We start from the raw sequence: 20,853 nt of genomic DNA, 5'->3' as shown, positions 1-20,853 counted from the left end.
GACTCGGACCAAGCCTAGAATGCATTTTAAACCTGCCAAAGGCGTTGACCCCATTGTGTTGCTCCAGCTTTCGGTTGGGTTTTGCCTTGGCCCTCTGACGTTCAGGGTTCAGATATTCCCTGCAGGGAACTAGTCTTCCTTCGTGGAAGGGTTTTAGTATGGCTAGCAGCCAAATACAGTAGTTCCTTCCCAGAAGGTTCCACAGCATTAGATACTGCCTTTTTTTAATTTTTTTTACAGTGTCTACCGCCAATGAGAAGTTTCCATCACAGGGTGTAAATCCCTTCACCTCTTCCTCATAATTTTCTTGGGAATCCCTCTGCATTCTGCCTGAGAAGTAACTAAACCAGATCCTAGATCCTCCCGAACCTACAGAGGGGCGTGCAGTTCCCTTTTCTGAATTATTCTTCCACCACAAGCTCAGGGCCACGTACAGAACACTACACGCTTCCTGCTTCACCTCCTACATTATTGGCCCTGGAAAATGTGCTGAAGTCCGACTCACCCCGCAGACTCATTACGAGAATTTATAACACTATGCAGCAATCTGCACCCATATTGACACCCAAAGCCTTTCAAGCCTGGAACGCGGACTTGCCTACTCCGTTATCTGAGGACCATTGGGGGTTCTGTTGCAACCAACTAACGGCACTGACCTATAAACTTCGTCTGATTCATTTTACATTTTTACATAGGTTCTATAGGACTCCCTCTCAGCTTCACCACATGGGGATTAGGGAGGACGACAGGTGCTGGAGATGTGGCTGCTCACCAGCCACGTTTCTGCACATGGCATGGGACTGCCCTCAATTGGTCAGTTTCTGGGTCACGATTTTCGACACTGTACTCAAGATTATCAGTACACCTAGAGACCCAGATCCCCTACTGGGTTTATTGGGTTATGTCAAGAACACACCTAAAGGAAGCAGGAAGTTACATGCTATGCTGTTGCTGCTAGCCAAGCGGAGGGTTGCCATGCAGTGGTGTAGGAAGGGCATCCCCTCTATGAAAGACTGGATTCGTGACGTGACATTCAGCCAAACACAGCTGTCCGCTTTCTGGGTGCTAATGCCATCGGCCTCCTGGCCAAGAGATATATGGAGTCCTTTCTTGGAGTGGGCCCGCACGCGTCAACAGGACACCACAGACACCACGGGAACGCCTGCTAGCCTGTAGTCTTACACACCCAGACCTGGGGATGACTAGTGTCTAAATGTTGTAAACACTTGTATATGTAACAAAGCCGAGTTCATTACTAAGGATAGGAATGGGCCCCTTCCTTGCTCAAGTATTAGATGCAATTACAGTATTTTTGCTAAAGTACTTTCCAACTATTATCTAGATATACAATGTATAATATGCTTCATATTCTTTTATTACTAGATATCAGAATAACAGATGGGTTTTATTACGAAGAGTCATGTGAACATTACTCATACAAAGCTGTTGTATGATATGACGAGAAGTATCAAGAGCCTGGCACTGGATGGCTCAAAAAAAGCTGCAATAAATAGTGTGGCTTTAAAGCAGAGGAAAAGAGAGCCTAGAAGCACTAGACTGTTGCCCCCAGCAGTGGATATGTAAATATGCACTCCTGCGGTGATTCGGTGGTGGAGCATCCAATAAGACTAGGATACACCACCAAGAGTCAGTATTAATATGGGTATTTTGGACATGGGCGTGCCCCACCATGCAGCGCTTGAGAGTATGTGTAAAGTGCAGGTTGGATTGGTCTGCCTCCGGAGATCAGGAAAAGTGGTTGCTTCGGTGTCTCCTCTGGCTCCGCGCATTCGATGTTCAAAACTGAGTGTCCTGCAGTGGAGCCAGAAGGGGACCCCAGCTGATGGTGGGAGCACTCATGCTCGCCCTAATCACTCTGCACTGCGTAATCTTGTGTTTGTCGCCTCACCAAGCATGTGGGGAGAAAAAAAGGGTAAAAAGCAGTCCCTGTGGTATCCTTCCACAGAAAAATCACATGATAGAAACAACACTGCATCAAAAAGCATAATGTATAGCAAAACGAACAAATAAAACTGCTAGAGAAGACTACACATAAAGAAGGATGCACTGACCTGCTGCTGAAGTTGTGAAGGAGTGGTAAGGATAGTTGTCCTGATGTTTCAAAACTGGTGTTGGAGTGTGATTGGCTATTTCTGAACTACATATTATCTCTATGGCTTATGGAATATGTAGTATGTAACTGTTGCCATCTAATGTAAGCTGCTGCTGAAGAACAAAGTGAAGTTAGAGGGCATAATCCTCACCTCCGGTCCTGACACAATTTGATTTGCTTGGTCCCATAGTTAATGTGACTGTGGTTATAATGTTATGTGGAGTTTACTGCTTTCGAAGTATGATCATAGTTCCATGGGACAAGAAATGGGTGATGGTGAATGTATGTGCATGTATATATGCAGAGGACATAATGGCTAAGTCACTGAGTCTCTGGCTATCAAGATTGTCTTAGTTGCGACAATTCTATGTGGAGATCTGAAATTTTCATTTTATATCTTCTGTTTTAGTTCCTGCATGGCCGGGGTAAGAAAGAGCTGAATATGAGGATGGTGCAGACAATGAGAATTGGCTTAAAGGACCAGAATAAAGGACTTTTCGCTGTGTGGCAGGAAATATTTCAGCTCCCCAAAGCGCAGAGGTGAGCTCATATCCTGAATTTAGAGTAACAGTGGAACCACATGGTTAAGAGCGCATTACACAGCAGATTCACAGTGTGATGTGTTCTATTATTCATGGGTATAGCTATGTAAGCGCCATATAGAGCTACCATTTTATTTAATTTACACCTGAACAATGTTGGTTTGGCATTTCACAAATAGTTGTTGCGTTCTTACTCCAGTATTGAAACTTTCATAGATTCACATGCTTGAATCACTCCCTGTCGTCGAGATGGCAGTCCCACAGTACATTAAAAAGCTATGCCATGTTAAACATAAGACTAGAAAGGCTCTGCGCCCTTTAGTTTTGTAACCTATAATGATCCTTGTTAAAAAAAGAGACCAAAGTTAGGTTTCGACCAATCAGGTTGCCTTGTCCTTTAGAACACCCCTGTGAGAAGCCCCATTGCCTCAGATTTTCTACTGCACATTTGTTTAGGAGACTCCCCTGAGCACTGCTCAGTTATATCTGTTCTACTCTTTACCAAAGAATCCAAACCTCTTTATTACTTCAAGAAACATACAGATTTCACTTTAACATCGATTTTGGTCTGTATATTTTGACTTTTACTCTGACTTAGTCATGTCAGATAATGAAAAGAAGAGCTTTTTCAGGGCCTGTGGTACTTGTGCTAAGAAGAGGTTTTATTCAGATGACCCTCATGTGGGCTGTATTTATTGCCTTTATCCAGCCCATACGGCCAAGGAATGTCTTACCTTTTCCACCAAAACTCTTAAAGACCATGAAGAGTGGCTGCTGATATCGGTACAAAAACTTAAAGCAAGTAAGGACCCGGTATCCATTGACGTCAGTGAGGATTATCCATCATCCTCCAGAAGGTTGCATAAGAGAAAGGCTATCCCCTTCTTACATCTCGCTAGAGCAGTCTAAGAAAGCCAAAAAAAAAGACCACTCATGGGTCTTATAGGGGGCACAGTCCTTCTAAATCTCCTCAGGAAAGGCGACAGGAGAAGAAAGGACTATATCTGCTCAAAAACAATGGAAAAGTCTAGGTCTGAGCCACCTACACCACCTCCTCAGGTTCGACACTTTTTCAAAAAACCCTCTTCAGTGCCATCTACTCACAGAACGTCGACTAACATCTCCCCGTCAACGACAATATCGTCGTGGATAACAAAGACATGCTCGGCATCGTTGACAGCTACTACAAGCATCATCACTACGCTGTCTACAACCTCGCCGGCTTCGACGATTACATCCCCGATAACGGCTCTTGTGCCTAGACCATCGACGCTAAAAATTACCATTACCTCGTCGTCATCAGTGAAGACATCTTCTCTATCGTTGCTCAAACCCTCGTTGACCACGCCGTCGACTATACTGATGACAAGAGAAAAAAGTCAGAAACGTGGAGAAACTGACCTTTGGTGCCCTGGGATTCCCGTACCGAGGACTGCGAGGTCCAGCAGCCCTCCAACTTCCTGCTGCTGCTGCCTGCCTCTTCCTCAGGACCCGCCCCTGGACACAGGTTAAAACCACGCGGCCCCCGCTTCGCGGGTGCCGCTCGTGGAGAAACTGACCTTTGGTGCCCTGGGATTCCCGTACCGAGGACTGCGAGGTCCAGCAGCCCTCCAACTTCCTGCTGCTGCTGCCTGCCTCTTCCTCAGGACCCGCCCCTGGACACAGGTTAAAACCTCGCGGGCCCCCGCTTCGCGGGAGCCGCTCGTGGAGAAACTGACTTTTGGTGCCCTGGGATTCCCGTACCGAGGACTGCGAGGTCCAGCAGCCCTCCAACTTCCTGCTGCTGCTGCCTGCCTCTTCCTCAGGACCCGCCCCTGGACACAGGTTAAAACCTCGCGGCCCCCACTTCGCGGGAGCTGCTCGTGGAGAAACTGACCTTTGGTGCCCTGGGATTCCCGTACCGAGGACTGCGAGGTCCAGCAGCCCTCCAACTTCCTGCTGCTGCTGCCTGCCTCTTCCTCAGGACCCGCCCCTGGACACAGGTTAAAACCTCGCGGCCCCCGCTTCGTGGGTGCCGCTCGTGGAGAAACTGACCTTTGGTGCCCTGGGATTCCCGTACCGAGGACTGCGAGGTCCAGCAGCCCTCCAACTTCCTGCTGCTGCTGCCTGCCTCTTCCTCAGGACCCGCCCCCCGGTGTGACTATATCCTTCGGTGCACTTATTTCCGCAGCGCGGAACGCAACGCGGGCGAAGCCCGGGCCAAGGGCGGGCCCGTTTATGCCCGTTCGTGCCCGAGAGAGTCCGGTCCGGCCATACCCTCTAAGTGCATCAGTCTTGTGAGTACACTTAAATCTTGTTCCAATTGCAGGAGAACAATGGTGAATAAAAGGGGCTTGAAACCGAGTGCTACTGATCATGTTGCTGGCTCGCTGGACAAATTTATAGTAAGAGCATCTTCAATACTTGAGCACGAAATTGCAATAACTGAGCGTCGGTTGTCCTTGGAACCACTCTTTTCTAAACGCTCCTCATTGGGTACAATTGCATCTAGTCGCTCTCCTGTTATCTCCCCAGTTACTATGTCCACCCAGACTACTACTAATGGTCAGCCTCGTCCACCAACCTTATCTATTGTTCCCACTGATGTAGCTATAGCTACGGTCACAAATGTTCCCGCTTCAGCACTTGGCTCTGTCATTATGCCTGCAACTCCAGTTCGAGAAGTTGGTACCATCCCTAAAAGGAAACGAACTGGGTTATCACCAAAAGGCAGGAGGAATAAAACTCAGAAACCTAATCCTGATACCTTGGACACTTCTTTGACTGTATCTACAGCTACCATCAACCTAACTTGCTCAGAGCGCCCTTCCCCAGATGTAGTCCCACCGCTTTTAGATATAGACTTGTTACTTGGGAAAATGTCTACTGTACTAGATCTGGCCACGCGGCCGCTCGAGCTTAGATTGGTTGCTATAGAAAATAGGTTGGTTGCTCTGGAGACAGCTTTAGTTAAACATGATGAAAATATACAATCTATTATTTCAGGTTTATCTTCATGTCAAAACCAGGCTAACACTCCAGAAAACCCAATAATTTCGCAAGATCGACCTGATACTCAGTCGATACAACATCGGGGAGCTGCTTGTAATCCTCATTTGAGTCATAGACGGGGGCCTTTTACACAAAAACCAGCTGCTAATAATATGTCTGCTAGCCTCCATCCAACTGCTAACTATTGTCCTGAACCTCCTGTTGAGGTTCCTCACCAGCTGGAATCTCCACGGATCGACCTTCCCCCTGAAAGCGCCCCTTACGTGGTTGTTTTGACCAATGTTCCCAAACTGACCTCTCAGAGACCAGAATCCTTTCAGGAACTTAAAAATAAAGTTATGTTCTGGCTGAATGCAAACAGACCCCTGCCCATGAACGTACGGTCTTCTATTTTGTTTGCTAGAAGAGTTGGTTGGGTGGGCCATAAACAAAAAAATGTGGGTGGCGACTGTGTCATTGTTAATTTTCAAGCGCCTGAGGTGGTTGACCACATATGTAGCCCCGCCTTTGATAATTTATCTTCCAACATCAAAACGCTTCTCCTAGGTTATTTCTTCCCCCCGTCTACCAAACCCCCCTTTCCATGCTTAAGGCCTCTTGCTCCGTCCCACAATTATGTTGACAGAGAGCAATTTAGCGAGGGAACGTGGGGTAGGCAGCCTGTTAATGAAGCTCTGGGTTTTCCCACCCATAATAGGTTTAGCTTGTTGGATGAGGTAGAATGACTAGAGACACAAGTTAGATCCTTACCTTCCTTTACCCACACTGTAGATGAGACCGGTGCCAAAGGAGGCTATGGTGACCTACTAGCGACCACCTTTGTGGGTTCTGCATCTTTGGTAGTCGGAACCACTTCTCCTATTTTTTTAGGTTCTACGTGGGACGCCCCCGCTCAATCTTCGGCTTTGAAGGTAGTCCCTGTGACCCAATTAGCAACTACTGATATTGTACCCATTCAGCCTAATTCCATTGAGGTTCTTCCTAATTCTGATAACCAGCTTAAAGTTCTTAGCTGGAATATCGCAGGCCTAGCTTCCAATACTGGCAATCCAGAGTGGTGTTCCTTTATGGACCCCTTTGGGATTTGCCTATTTCAGGAAACCTGGTCAACTGAACCTATCCATAGACTGGGGTACATTACTTATATGCAACCTGCCATAAAAGGCCATCGGGGGAGACCCTCGGGGGGGGGTCTGTGTGTCTGGGTGGGCACTCATCTTGGTTTCAACATCAAAAGGGTTGAAACGAATAGTAGCGATATAATATGCATTCTTTTGTCCCATAAAAAGACCCCTAAGATTGCACTTATTAATATTTATTCTCGCCCTACCCGTGGTGGTGGTCCATCACCTACCTTTGATTCCCTGTTAACTCTTTTGGAATTACTTCCAGACGATGTTGTGTTGATGATTGGAGGAGACTTCAATTGTCACTTTGAGCCCCTGCCCAGAGTAACCCCACTTACACTTGAGGAAGATGAGGCTAGATCTATACCATCTACTAGTATGTATCCTGCTAAACATTGGACCCCTTTGGTACTCCAGCTTACCTCCCTCACTTACGCTTTCTCTATGAGAGCGTGCAATGGTCGTTTCAGGGGAGATATACCGGGCCAGCCAACATATAGGGGCATGGGTCATGAAACTGTGATTGATTACGTTCTGGTCAGTCTAGACCTATGGCCCCATGTGCTGGATTTTAAGATAACTAGGCGAATTGAAAGTGACCATGATCCCTTGATAGTTGCTCTAAATTTCCATCTATTGAACACGGGGCTAGCTATGGTCACCTCTCCAGTAGGTAACCTAAGAGTTATACAAGGGGGGAAGAGGATTCGCTGGCAAAATATAAAACAGTCAGACACGGCAATAGCCAGCCTGTACCTAAAAATACTCCCCTTACTTGATATGGTGTTTAAAGGAGATGTTAACAATACTGTAGTTGATGGAACCTTGGATTTGGTTAAAACCCATAAGGACCTTGTAGAAATACTGCATGGTTCCTTTTACACCACAGGTACTGTTAATGCTAAGAAGCCGGTTAACAAAAATTCCTGGTTTACAAAGGACTGCAGGCTAGCCACACAGGATTTATTACAGGCCATCAGGGGGGGCAATCCTTCATTTATTCGGGAAGCTAGGAGGGCATATAGAAAGTTAATTCTTATTGCTAAGACCGAGTGGGAAGAGGAAAGATGGGTTGCTATGAGATTAGCTCTCGTGGCAAAAGATCTAAGATCCTTCTGGAACCTTGTCCACTTTGGGAAATCGGAGGGTAACTCCCCGATTGACCCAAACATCTCCGATGACGCTTGGGCTTCCCACTTCGAAAACTTGTATTCGATTAACACAATCAGGACCGTTGATCCCCCTGCTATTTTATCAGCCATGGATCCTTCCTGGCTTGTTCCCCCCTGGACCCTATCAGAAGTGAATCTGGCTTTGGATCAGCTTCAAGTGAACAAGGCCCCAGGGTTAGATCGTATTCCCGGGGATCTTTATAAGGATGAACCGAAGATCTGGGCCCCTTACCTTCAAATCCTATTCAACGCCATTTTACAAGGTTTACCGGTACCATCAACCTGGATGTGTGCGGAAATGATTCCCATCTTTAAAAAGGGATCTCCCCTTGATCCAGGTAACTATAGGCCTATAAGCCTAATAGATGTGAGCCAAAAAATCTACTCTAGGCTCATTCTGCAACGGCTACAGAACTGGATAGAAGAGAAAAATATACTAACCCCACTCCAAGCGGGATTTAGGCCCAAAACGTCAACTATGGACCAATTATTTAGGCTCCAGATGCTTCATTGGAAACATGTCATATTGGATGGGGGTAGCCTATATATGACCTTCGTGGATTTGAAATCCGCATTTGATATGGTGGACCGAAACCAGTTATGGAACCTATTGCTAGCCATGGGGGCCCCACCATACCTATGCTACCAATTGAAGATTCTCTACGATGGGACCTATGCTAGAGTCCGTTATGGAAAACATGGTAATTTGACTGGCCCCTTCCCCGTTGAAAAGGGAGTACGACAGGGATGTGTCCTTGCCCCAACCCTGTTCTCTCTCTTTCTTAATGGGCTCATTGCCGATCTTTTGGACACCACTGATATAGACGCACCAAAATTGGCCTCTAGAAAATATCCTGCCCTCATGTTTGCTGACGACACCCTGCTGCTGTCAAAATCCCCAATGGGTAAGCAGCGGGTGTTGGATCAGTTTACCAACTTTTGTAAAAAAAGGAACCTGGTGGTCAATATAGGTAAAACGAAGTATATGGCTTTTAATGTAAAACCCTCCAGCTACCCGCATCCCAAAATGGAAGGTATCGCCCTGGACCGGGTTACTATATTCGAGTACCTAGGTTTGACCTTGAACGACAAAATGGGTTGGTCCCCTCAAATGCGCAAGGCCAATCTAAAACTTAATCAGGCTGTGGGGGGCATCCTTAAAGTTTATAAGAATTGTCGTACAAAAATTATAAGTGCTCCCTTAGAAATTTACTGTGTGCAATCCCGATCCTCTACATTGTACGGGGCTGAACTTTGGGGCCATACCCGTGCAAATGATTTGGCTACCACCGAAAACAATTTTATCAGGAAACTCTTATCCCTTCCAACTAACACGCCGCTTATGCCATTGAGGTTGGATCTTAACATCCGTCCCATCTTAGAGGTCATTGCCACTAGACCGGTGATGTACTGGAAAAGGCTCTGGGGTACACCAGAGCTAGTATGTTACAGAGACAAATTGAAAGTAATCCTGGGCACACTTGGGGCCGATAAGATTCCTTGGCTCCAGTATGTAAGGCAGACATTAACTCATATTGGCCTTGCCCATCTCTGGGTTAACCCAGAGACTTCTACTCTAGGCATTTCCAAAAAAACTCTTGCCTTAACCTTTAAAGATTACTTTCTAATGAAAGCTTATAGCTCAGTCAGTCCATCTAGTCTGACAGATGCTTTCCTTGATGTTAAACCTTACTACGCCTTTGTACCTGACCTTGATGTAATCCAACCCATTTTAGCAAAGAAGCTGTACTTACAGTTCAGATATGGAACCCTCCCTCTTTATTCCTTTACTGATAGATGGGCGGGCGGTTCCAAGCATACTTGTCCTGGTTGTTCATCTGAACTGGAAACTACGATCCATGTTGTGCTTTTCTGCCCCGCATATGTCGGTATCCGGAAAAAATGGATCATACAATTATGTTTAAACTTGGGTATTAGGAGTTATCTTGATTTTTTTAGGATCATGCGAAGTGATTTAAACCCAGTTGTTGTGGCTGCAGTTTCTAGGTTTTTGTTCGCGATGTGGTCAATTCGTAGGAAACTAATACAGCAACAACACTGACTGACCTATTGGTTTTAAAAGGGGTTTGCTTACTGATTAATTACTATGACATCCTGTTTTTTTAAGATGGGCTATTGTATTAACTGGAATATGTATTCTAAATGAACTGTTTTATATTGTACTTTTATGATTTTAAACAATCGCAATAAAGTTTTTTGGATTGGATTGGATTGGAAAGATGAGGCATTTGACCCCTGAAAACCTCTCCTAGCAAGATGTCACCATTGCTGCCAGCCCATCTATTGGAAGAAGTAGACTCTGATGAGGATGGGCCCTTTGGGCTTGCACACAATTCATCCAAACTCCATGTCAAGTGCCAGGAAGAGGACTATGAGGAAGAAAAATATTAACAAGGGTATTACGACACTCAGGAGCAATGCCACCAGTGATACGAGGAGAAAATGTAATGCCTGCCTTCCTAATTGGTTACTAACGTACACTTAATTCTCTCAGATTACAAGCAGCATTTTCCTTCAACGTCGACAGTCACAGCACTAGCTTCCCCGCCTGCAAAATCTCCATCTGTGCAATCATCTACTCTACAGCAAAGGCCATTGCTACTACCTATTTGAGTAAGACACACTCCACAAACAGCCATTTCTCCAAGACCCTGCACCCTTCCAGTGGTGATAGGGAAAAGGGTGAGCTTTGCAGCCCCCCCACACAGAATGAGATTATTATATGCTACCTACACCATCATCCCCCCCTCCTCAACAACTCCAGTGGATTCACCACCTGAGCGCATTGGGCATTTTCACAACCTGCTAGAAAGGGCGACAAAGACATTCAACCTACATATGCCCACTAAGCAGATGGACTGCTTTCTTAATGATTTTAAAGAGCCATTTCTAAAGATTAAAAGAGCTATGCCCATTGTGAGCTACATTTGGGATGAGGGCTTAAAAGTCATGAAGACTCAGCCACTGTAACTGCGGTCCTTCCCCGCCTGTATAAAATACATGGCTCCAGAGGATGCTCCTGCGTGTTTGACTGGCCACCCAAAGCTTGATTTAGTTATCACGCAGGCAGCCCAGTGCAGGTCTAAAAACGCCATTAGTACCAATCGCAGCACCTGGCTAGTATTTTTCATCTGTCAGCGCTTTCAGTTTGAGCAGCAAATTCCCTAGCAGTTATTGGACGATATGACCGCCAAATGTGGTCCGATATCGCCCTATACTTAGATTAGCTCCCGGAGGACATTAAAACGAAGGCCAAGAAATTCTCCAAGGAGGGCGCGTGTCATAGAAGGTGATAGACTGTGCCATGGACATGGCCACCACTGCATTCGGACAACTTGCAGGTGCTGCAGTGCTAAGGAGACTGACTCAAAGCTACCTCTTTTAGGCCAGAGGTCCAAAACAACATTTTGGATCTTCCCTTTGACAGGGAAGCTCTTTTCGGCAAGCATGTTGTCAAAGCGCTGCAGACCATAAAAACAGACACAGCTAAGTCGTTAGGGATGTTTCAGTATAGAAAGGTGCCCTTTCGGGGTGCCCAAGAAAGAGGACTTCCCTCCTACAGGGAAGGTTACCAACAGTATTGTTACCCCTCATATTCATCTTCCTCACATCTATTTCGTCCCCAGTACTCCCAACGGCAACCACCACAACCAGCCTACAATAGGCCTGCACCAAGAGGTAGAGCGGGCTGCCATATAAAGGACACTGCTCGTCGCCAATGACAACTTACAGGATTCGGCTATTTCCCCTTTATCACCAGTCCGGCAAGGAGCAAGAATATCCAGCTATCTCCATTGCTGGCAAGACATAACTACAGACCAATGGGTATTAAACCCTAATCAATTTGGCCATACTCTGGAATTTATCCAGACCCCACCGCCCACCCCACCTCAATACCCAATTCCAAAACATCTACACCATCTCAAGTTGGAGGTCATAACAATGCTCTGGAACGGAGCGATAGAAAGAGTTTCTTCATCACATCAAGGAAGGGATTCTATTCCTGTTTCTTCTTGGTCCACAAAAAACTCAGAGTGGTGACCAATTCTAGACCTGAGCAATCTCAACACCTATCTCAAAATAATTGTAGTTCTGATGGTAACACTGCACGACATTCTCGTTCGAGGCATGTGGGCTGCTGAATTCATATCTGTGCATAGATCGCCGCCTAGTGTTGGGTCCGGATGATTGCACATTGTTGTCCTGGAAGAGTCTTCGAAGTATCACGAGATAGGTGGCTCCTCCCCTGGACTACAGTGCGCATGGGCATCCTCTCCATCCTCAGATTGTTTTTTTCCGCCATTGGGTTCGGATGTGCTTATCTTAGCTCAAGTTAGGAAAACTTTATTTAAGGCCGACAGCCTTTAGGTATCGACGGTATTGTTTGCGTTCGGTATCGATACCTTCTTAGACTTGTTACTTAAACTTATTCACCCTTCTCAGAACGAGTTTCGGTCCGACCAGCGATGTCCATCCGGTGTGCAACAAATGTTTATCACCGGATCATGATGAGTCCAGGTGTATGGCCTGCGCCCGGTTCCGGTCAAACAAGACCCTTCGGAATAGACGAGCGGCTAGATTGGAGGCCAAACAATTGGCGCCTACCCCGGTTAACATATTCGGCACCGAGGATGAAGAAGTCGAGACCGTCGAAGAGGTAGACTCGGGCCCTGCTTCGGAGCAGGAATCCCAATACGACGACGATGATGAGGAGATCCTCGAGTACGAAGACGTCGACGAGGTAGGAGACGACGATGAGGCCCGGGGGGCCGAGGAAGATAGCTCAGGCGAGGAGCTAGGCCAACCCGTCGATGCGGAGGCCGTGACAGATAGTCTTGATAAGGCTCAGGTCGAGGGATCGCCTGCGGGCCTTACCCAAGATCGGTCGGATCGTTCTACAGCCCCGCCTAAAGGCCCGGCTTCGAACATTTCAAAAGAGCCAGAATTATCAAAAAAGACTGGAGTCGATTCCGTGAAATCGAAACCAAAACCTGCACCGGCCAAAATCGAAACCGAAAGTACAACTGGTTCAGGTCGGATCGAAGGCGTCGAATCCTTCCAATCCGTCGACACAAAAGAAGGACATCGGAGCCGAACAAACGAAGAAGGACTTCGGTACCGAGAAACCAAAAAAGGACCTCGGCACCGAGAAACAGAAGAAGGCCCACGGTCCCGAGAAGACGCAGAGGCCTATGGCACCGAAGGTTGGAGCACCACCGACCAAGGTCAAGGCGGTCGATCCGACTACATCAACACCGAGGAGTGCTGAGACTGCCAAAATTCCGGATCAGCAAGGCGTCGATCCCAAACTTCGGACCGAAGCCCCGAAGACTGGCAAGACACCGGAGACTGCGTCGAGGCCTGCTTCCAAAGAGCCTGTCGGATCAAAAGCACCGTCGGCATTCACGTTGCAACAGGTATCAGAGTCCCTGAAGCGCATCAGGGACCGGGTCACTCTCGAACCGAAAACGGGTCCCGAACCGAACAAGGCCGCCAAGACTCACTCGGCGCCGGCACCGATCAAGTTTGGATTGCCACCACCGGGGGCACCTAAGATGTTCGAACTTCGGAAAAGTATCGAACAACCAAGAACAGTGTCCACAGAAAGAACTGATGTCGAAGACTCACAGGAACAGTTTATCGACGTCGACACTGGTAGACTGTTGTTCCGCAAGCAGAGAATTATAACAGAAAAGCCTTTGGACTCATACAAAATTCCACTCAAAAGGAAACTGGCTTCAGGTTCGACACCAGTGCTGGTGGAACATTACCACACATATGATCAGGACCCACCATCCTTTTCTCCCACACACTCGGAGGCGGATGCAGGAGAGGGCTATACTGAGGATACCACTTATCCTGTGGATACTGACCTTGATGACCAACGGCAAGACCAGGATCAGGCATGGGGAGACCCTAATGACCCCGGAGACCCACAAGATGCTCCTGACACTCATCTTTATAATGTAAAACCATCTCCCACTGAAGATACTGCTGCTTTTAACGCACTCATTGAAAGAGCGGCTGCCAATCACGGAGTGGAACTTCATTCTGACTCTGTGGAGGAGGATTTCTTGGTGGACACGTTCTCCACATCAGAAAGAACGGTCAAGACTCTACCAATGTTAAAAGGGGTTATTAAACATGCTAAGGACATCTTTAAGGAGACAACCAGAGCACGGTATTGAACCCGAGAATAGAAAAAAAATACAAACCTGCCCCAGGAGACCCCATGTACATTAAGGGTCAATTGCCGTTGGACTCCATGGTAGTTTCGAATGCTCGCAAGAGAGCTAACTCACAAACTACCGGGGATGCTCCTCCTCCGGACAAGGAGTCCAAAGTGTTAGAAACATCAGGGAAAAGGATAGCAGCACAAGCAGCAAACATCTGGCGCATTGCCAACACTCAGGCACTCCTGGCCAGATACGACAGGTCACACTACGATACCCTAGAAACACTGCTAGAACACCTACCAGATGAATACAAAGATGGAGCGGAGCTCCTCATCAGAGAGGGACAACTCATTACAAATGCGTCCATCAAATGCGCACTAGATGCAGCGGACACTGCAGCAAGGGAAATCAACACTAGTGTGATGTTGCGGAGGCACGCATGGTTGAGAATATCAGGTTTCAAACCTGAAATTCAAAACAATATCTTAAATCAACCAGTTAACCCAGACTTTTTATTTGGCCCCGAGGTTGACACTACCCTAGAAAAGATTAAAAAGGACACTGAAACTGCGAAATCTATGGGGGCTCTACAGTCGCAGCAGTTTCGGAGTGGCTCCTTCCGTCGCCCCGGGAATAGAGGAGCAGCTAGAGGTCAGGGGTCCCAGCAGCAGTACAATAAAGGAGGTACCCAGAGTACCTATAATAAAAACAATTGGAGTGGATATCGTGGATCCAGCACCAAAGGCAGAGGACGAGGACACAACAACACCAGGTCCTCCGCCAATAACGAACAGTGACGTCTTGTCACTGCCCCCCGACCACATAACACCGGTCGGGGGCAGACTCCAACAGTTCCTGCCAGTCTGGAGATCCATCACCACAGACAGGTGGGTCAGAGAAATTGTCCAGTCCGGTTATTGTTTGGAATTAACATCCAATCCACCCAACATACCGCCAAGACACCGTCCTATGTCCGCAGAGCACTTGGCATTATTGCAGCAGGAAGTACTAAGTATGCTGCAGAAAGGGGCCATAGAAATCGTGCCCGTAGACCAACAAGGGTCAGGGGTGTACTCTCTGTACTTCTTGATCCCAAAAAAGGACGGGTCTCTCAGACCTATACTGGACCTGAGACCTCTCAACCAATACATTCTGTCAGAGCATTTTCATATGCTCACCCTCCAGCAGGTTCTACCGTTACTCAGTCAGGGAGACTTCCTAGCAACACTGGATTTGAAGGATGCGTATTTCCACATACCCATACACCCATCACACAAAAAATATCTCAGGTTCACTCTTCAGGATCAGCATTATCAGTTCAAAGTACTCCCTTTCGGAGTAACGACGGCGCCCAGAGTCTTTACCAAATGCCTAGCGACAGTGGCTGCACACTTAAGAAGACAGCACATTCACGTCTTCCCTTTCCTGGACGACTGGCTTGTTCAGGCAAAGTCAGCCCAGCAGTGTGCCAGACACATATCCCACACCATTCACCTTCTTCACAGTCTGGGATTCTCACTAAATTATCCAAAGTCACATCTTCAACCCGCCCACGTACGGCAGTACCTGGGCGCGACCATAGACACTCTGGCAGCCAAAGCTCAGCCAAACTTGGCGAGGATCAACAGCATGCAACTGCTGATAAAAAAGTTCAAACCTCAACACTCCCTCCCAGCGCGAGTGTTCATGCAGTTGATAGGCATGATGGCCTCCTGCATCTTCATAGTCCCGCACGCGAGACTACATATGCGCCCGCTTCAGGAGTGCTTGGCACGTCAATGGAATCAGACTCAAGGACAGTTAAAAGACCTAGTGTTGGTGAGCGGTCGGGCATACAACTCTCTGCATTGGTGGAATCCACAGAACCTTTGCAAGGGCCGACCGTTCCAAGAGCCTGTTCCACAAATAATACTGACAGCGGACGCGTCTCTCCAGGGATGGGGAGCTCATGTACTCAATTACACAGTGCAGGGACTATGGACGACACAGCAAAAGAAGATGCACATCAACCTTCTGGAACTGATGGCAATCTTCCTGGCAATGAAGGCATTCAAAGTACACTTGTGCAACAAAGTCGTGTTGATCCGGACGGACAACATGACTGCCATGTACTACATACAGAAGGAGGGAGGAACACACTCTCCACAGTTGTCTCATCTGGCTCAGAGCATGTGGAAGTGGGCCATTCAGAGGAACATATTCCTCATGGCGGAACACCTCCCGGGCAAGGACAACCAGATGGCGGATCTGCTCAGCAGACACAGCCACCAAATACACGAGTGGGAGCTACATCCGTCAGTACTCCAACCGTACTTCCAGCAGTGGGGTCATCCAGAGATAGACCTATTCGCCACAAGGGAGAACGCAAAATGCCAAAGCTTTGCCGCCAGGTTCCCCCATCCACAGTCACAGGGCAATGCGATATGGATGAACTGGTCAGGCAGATTTGCGTACGCTTTTCCCCCAGCGCCATTAATACCGCTAGTGGCACGCGAACTAAGGCAACACTCGATTACACTCATCCTGGTTGCTCCAACGTGGGCACGCCAGCCATGGTACACCACGTTTCTAGAACTTTCCGTGGTACCGCATCAAAGACTGCGGCTAACGCCCAAACTTTTAACACAGAACCATGGCGAAATTCAGCACCCAGATCCGCAACAGCTGAACCTGGCGATCTGGCTCCTGAAGTCTTAGAGTTTGGCTACCTGAACCTGCCTCCAGAATGTATGAATATCATCAAGGAGGCCAGGAGACCCACGACCAGAGCTTGCTATGCGGCTAAATGGAAAAGGTTTGTCATTTACTGTAAAAACAATGACATTAATCCACTGGATGCATCCATTCAGAACATCATCTGTTACCTGTTACACTTATACCGATGCAATCTGGCATACAGCTCCATCCGTATACACCTAACCGCAATAGCAGCCTATCTTCAGAACAGGCAGCACCTCTCTTTATTCAGAGTGCCTGCCATCAAAGCCTTCTTAGAGGGACTCAAAAGAGTGATTCCTCCGACACACCCACCAGCACCGGTGTGGAACCTGAATGTGGTCCTCACCAGATTGATGGGTCCACCTTTTGAACCTCTACATTCATGTGAGATTCAATTCCTCACCTGGAAAGTAGTTTTCTTAGTGGCAATCACTTCGTTGAGAAGAGTTAGTGAACTCCAGGCACTAACCATTCAAGAGCCATTCATACAGGTTCACGCAAATAGAGTTGTACTACGTACCAACCCCACATTCATGCCTAAAGTGATATCGCAGTTCCACATGAATCAGACTATTGAACTGCCTGTTTTCTTTCCAAATCCAGAAAATGTCGCAGAGAGAATGCTCCATACACTAGATGTAAAGAGGGCCCTCATGTACTATATAGACAGAACAAAGGATTTTAGGAAAACAAAACAACTGTTCGTTGCCTTTTCTCCACAACACCAGGGCAACGCCATTTCCAAAGCAGGGATAGCCAGATGGATTGTTAAATGTATTCAAATTTGCTATGAAAAGGCTAAACGCACATTAACGATTCCCCCAAGAGCCCACTCAACACGAAAGTTAGGGGCGTCCATGGCTTTCCTAGGTAACATTCCTTTAGAGGAAATATGTAGAGCAGCCACATGGTCCACTATACATACATTTACTAAACACTACTGTGTAGATGTACATTCAAAACAGCAGGCAGCTGTAGGACAGGCTGTTCTCAAGACCCTTTTTCAGACTGCTGCAGCTGACACGGGCAGCCGCCGCTAATGGAGGGACTGTTATATAATCTATGCACAGATATGAATTCAGCAGCCCACATGCCTCGAACCGAATACGCTACTTACCAGTAGGCATCTGTTCTTGGCATGTAGGGCTGCTGATATTCATATCGCCCACCCTCCTCCCCGGCGCCTGTAGCGGCTGCAGCACTCAGAATTTCTGTATAGCATGGTCATCACTTACTGTATCTACTCCATCACTGCCACAATGGCGAAAAACAATCTGAGGATGCCCATGCGCACTGTAGTCCAGGGGAGGAGCCACCTATCTCGTGATACTTCGAAGACTCTTCCAGGCCAACAATGTGCAATCATCCGGACCCAACACTAGGCGGCGATCTATGCACAGATATGAATGTCAGCAGCCCTACATGCCAAGAACAGATGCATACTGGTAAGTAGCATATTCGTTACTTCTAAAACAAGGGGATTATATGACAACCCTCGACATCAGGATGCTTATTTTTACATCCCTATCCATCCAATGCACATGTAATTCCTACGATTCACAGTAGTTGGCAGCCATCACCAGCTATGGGGCCTTCCTTTTGGCCTGAAGTCTGCCCCTTACATTTTCTCGAAGTGTTTTGCACTGGTATCAGCTTTCTTGAGAAAACAAAAACACCAAGTGTTCCCGTATTTGGATGATTGGTTAGTCAAGGCACCTTCCAATCACACTGCACAGATATCAACAGCAGCCAGCACAACTCTGTTCAGCGAGCTGGGCCTTACACTAAACCCGAGAAAGTAAGTCTTACAACCATCAAAGAACATCATGTTCTTGGGTGCGACGCTCGATTCTACGTTCAACAAAGCATACCCCACAGCAGAGAGACAATTAAAAGTAATGTCCTTACCAAAATTGATACAAAGAAAAGGGTCTCTTTCAGTTCGCCTTTACAAGTCCCTATTAGGGATGAAGTCATCATGCATTCCCCTGGTTCCATTCTGCTGTCTAAGGATGCGTCGGCTACAGGAGGAATTAGACAAACAATGGCTACAGGCAATTGGGTCTTTCGACAATCTTCTCAACATCACTCTAGCCATGGTCAATGCTCTATCCTGGTAGACGCAGCAGATAAATCTATCAGTTGGCCCTTTATTCCTAAGTCTACCTTCTTCACTGGTCATAACTACCGACGCCTCCCTATAAGGACGGGGAGCATACCTTCAAGACCTGCAGGTCAGTGGCAGGTGGCAAAAGTCTCATCTGCATTTTCATATCAATCTGCTAGAGCTCAAGGCAGTGCATGTAGCCTTGGAGGCTTTCCTTCCAGGGATAAGGAACTCCTCAGTGCTCATCCCAACAGTCACTATGACCACGATGCACTACATCAACAAGCAGGGTGCTACGAGATCTGGAGGCAAAAGGCATCTGGGAATGGTCCATCTGCCATGGAGTGCAGGAGGAACAAGGCCCCCTGAAAACAGAACACAATAGCACTCTCAGCAGACTGAGATCATTTTGCCACGAATGGGAACTGGATCAGAAAATTCTGAACAACATCCTTCTTCAGTAGGGCAAAACGAATCTCGGCCTATTTGCAACCGCAGAACAGGGAAATGCAAGTTCTCTGCAAGCAGGCAACACCATCAGGGATCATGGGGGAATGCATTTTCAATGGCATGGTCCGGAATCTGTGCTTACGCCTTTCCTCCCATTCCTTTCCTCCCGAGAGTCATCCCGAGAGTCCTGAAGATGAAGGCGGAACCATGCAGGATGATCCTCATAGCCCTGACGTAGTCACGCCAGCATTGGTTTACGGAGCTCCTTCTCCTCTCAGAGAAACCTCACATCCATTTGAAGCCGATATCATCTCTGCTAACAATATCCCAAGGACAGGTGTTGCACCCGGATACCAGGCCTCTTCACTTATCGTCCTTGCTCCTGAGTACAATAAATTTGCCCAACTAAACATCTCTGACTGCAGGGACATACTCTCCAGAGCCTGCGCAGAAAGTACTAACAAAACCTATTGCCTTAGGTGGAAGCGATTTTACATATGGTGCCAACACAACAAGTTAACGTGCCCCACTCTCTACACTTGAAGAGATCTTCCCATATCTTCTGCCCTTAGCGAGATCGAGATTGGCTCATGCATCCATCAAGGTCCATTTGGTGGCCATCTCACGCTTCAGGAGATCAATCGCGTCACCCTCATTTTTGTCTGTCAGAATAGTTAAACAATTCCTCAAGGGATTACTTAGAGTTTTTCGTTCAGTAAGACCTCCACCACTCGGGCAATTGAACATTGTGCTCTGACAGCTTATGAAGCACCCATTTGAATCCATTCACAGAGCAGATGTTAAATTAATTTCCTGGAAGGTTGCTCACCTTGTAGCTTTAACATCTGCCAGACAAGTTAGCAAAATTCAAGTCCTCAGCAGCCCTTCCTGCAATTTCGTGATGATAGTGATTCTTCACGCAAACCCATAGTTCATTCCTAAAGTCCCTATAGACTTTCACCTAAATGAGCAGTTCATTCTAAGAACGTTTTTTCCAGCTCCAACACCAGCCTAAAGAGCACTTCATTCTTTAGACATCAAGAGGTGCTTAAAGTTCTATTAAGACAAACCCAGAGGCTTTCACAAGTCTAATCAACTATTTGTGGCTTACAGTGCGCCATGGGACGGTTATCCTCTTCCTAAACAAAGCATTGCTGTGCGGATATCCAGCGCAATTCATTATTACGGTCATCAGGCTGCAGGCAAACTGTTGCGACATCAGTGCACACCCACTCTACAAGAACTAGATCTGCCTCAACAGCGCTCTTAGCTGGTGTGTCACTTTAGGTCATTTGGTGGGGGATGCTTCCTGGAAAAACCGATACACTTTTACCAGGCATTCATTACTGCTTGGATCCTGCATTTAACAGCAATGCAGCAGTGTGTCAGGCAGTGCTACGACATCTTTTTCCGTGTCAGTGCGCTATCTCATTCTC

At 47.2% G+C, this 20,853-nt stretch overlaps 1 protein-coding gene across 1 annotated transcript in view; it reads left to right on the top strand.

Moving 5' to 3' along the window:
* CHTF18 (chromosome transmission fidelity factor 18) overlaps positions 1-20,853 on the top strand; it is a 488,876-nt gene that overhangs the window by 164,977 nt on the left and 303,046 nt on the right. The window contains exon 14 of the mRNA XM_085629346.1: positions 2,523-2,653. Within this exon, the coding sequence (XP_085485472.1) occupies positions 2,523-2,653 (131 nt within the window). The remainder of the gene's footprint in view (positions 1-2,522; positions 2,654-20,853) is intronic.

This window comes from Triturus cristatus, chromosome 10 (genome assembly GCF_964204655.1).
Source record: "Triturus cristatus chromosome 10, aTriCri1.1, whole genome shotgun sequence".
Lineage (NCBI taxonomy): Eukaryota > Metazoa > Chordata > Amphibia > Caudata > Salamandridae > Triturus > Triturus cristatus.
The sequence above is the reverse complement of the archived record's forward strand: the minus strand, read 5'-3'. Positions and strand labels throughout refer to the sequence as shown.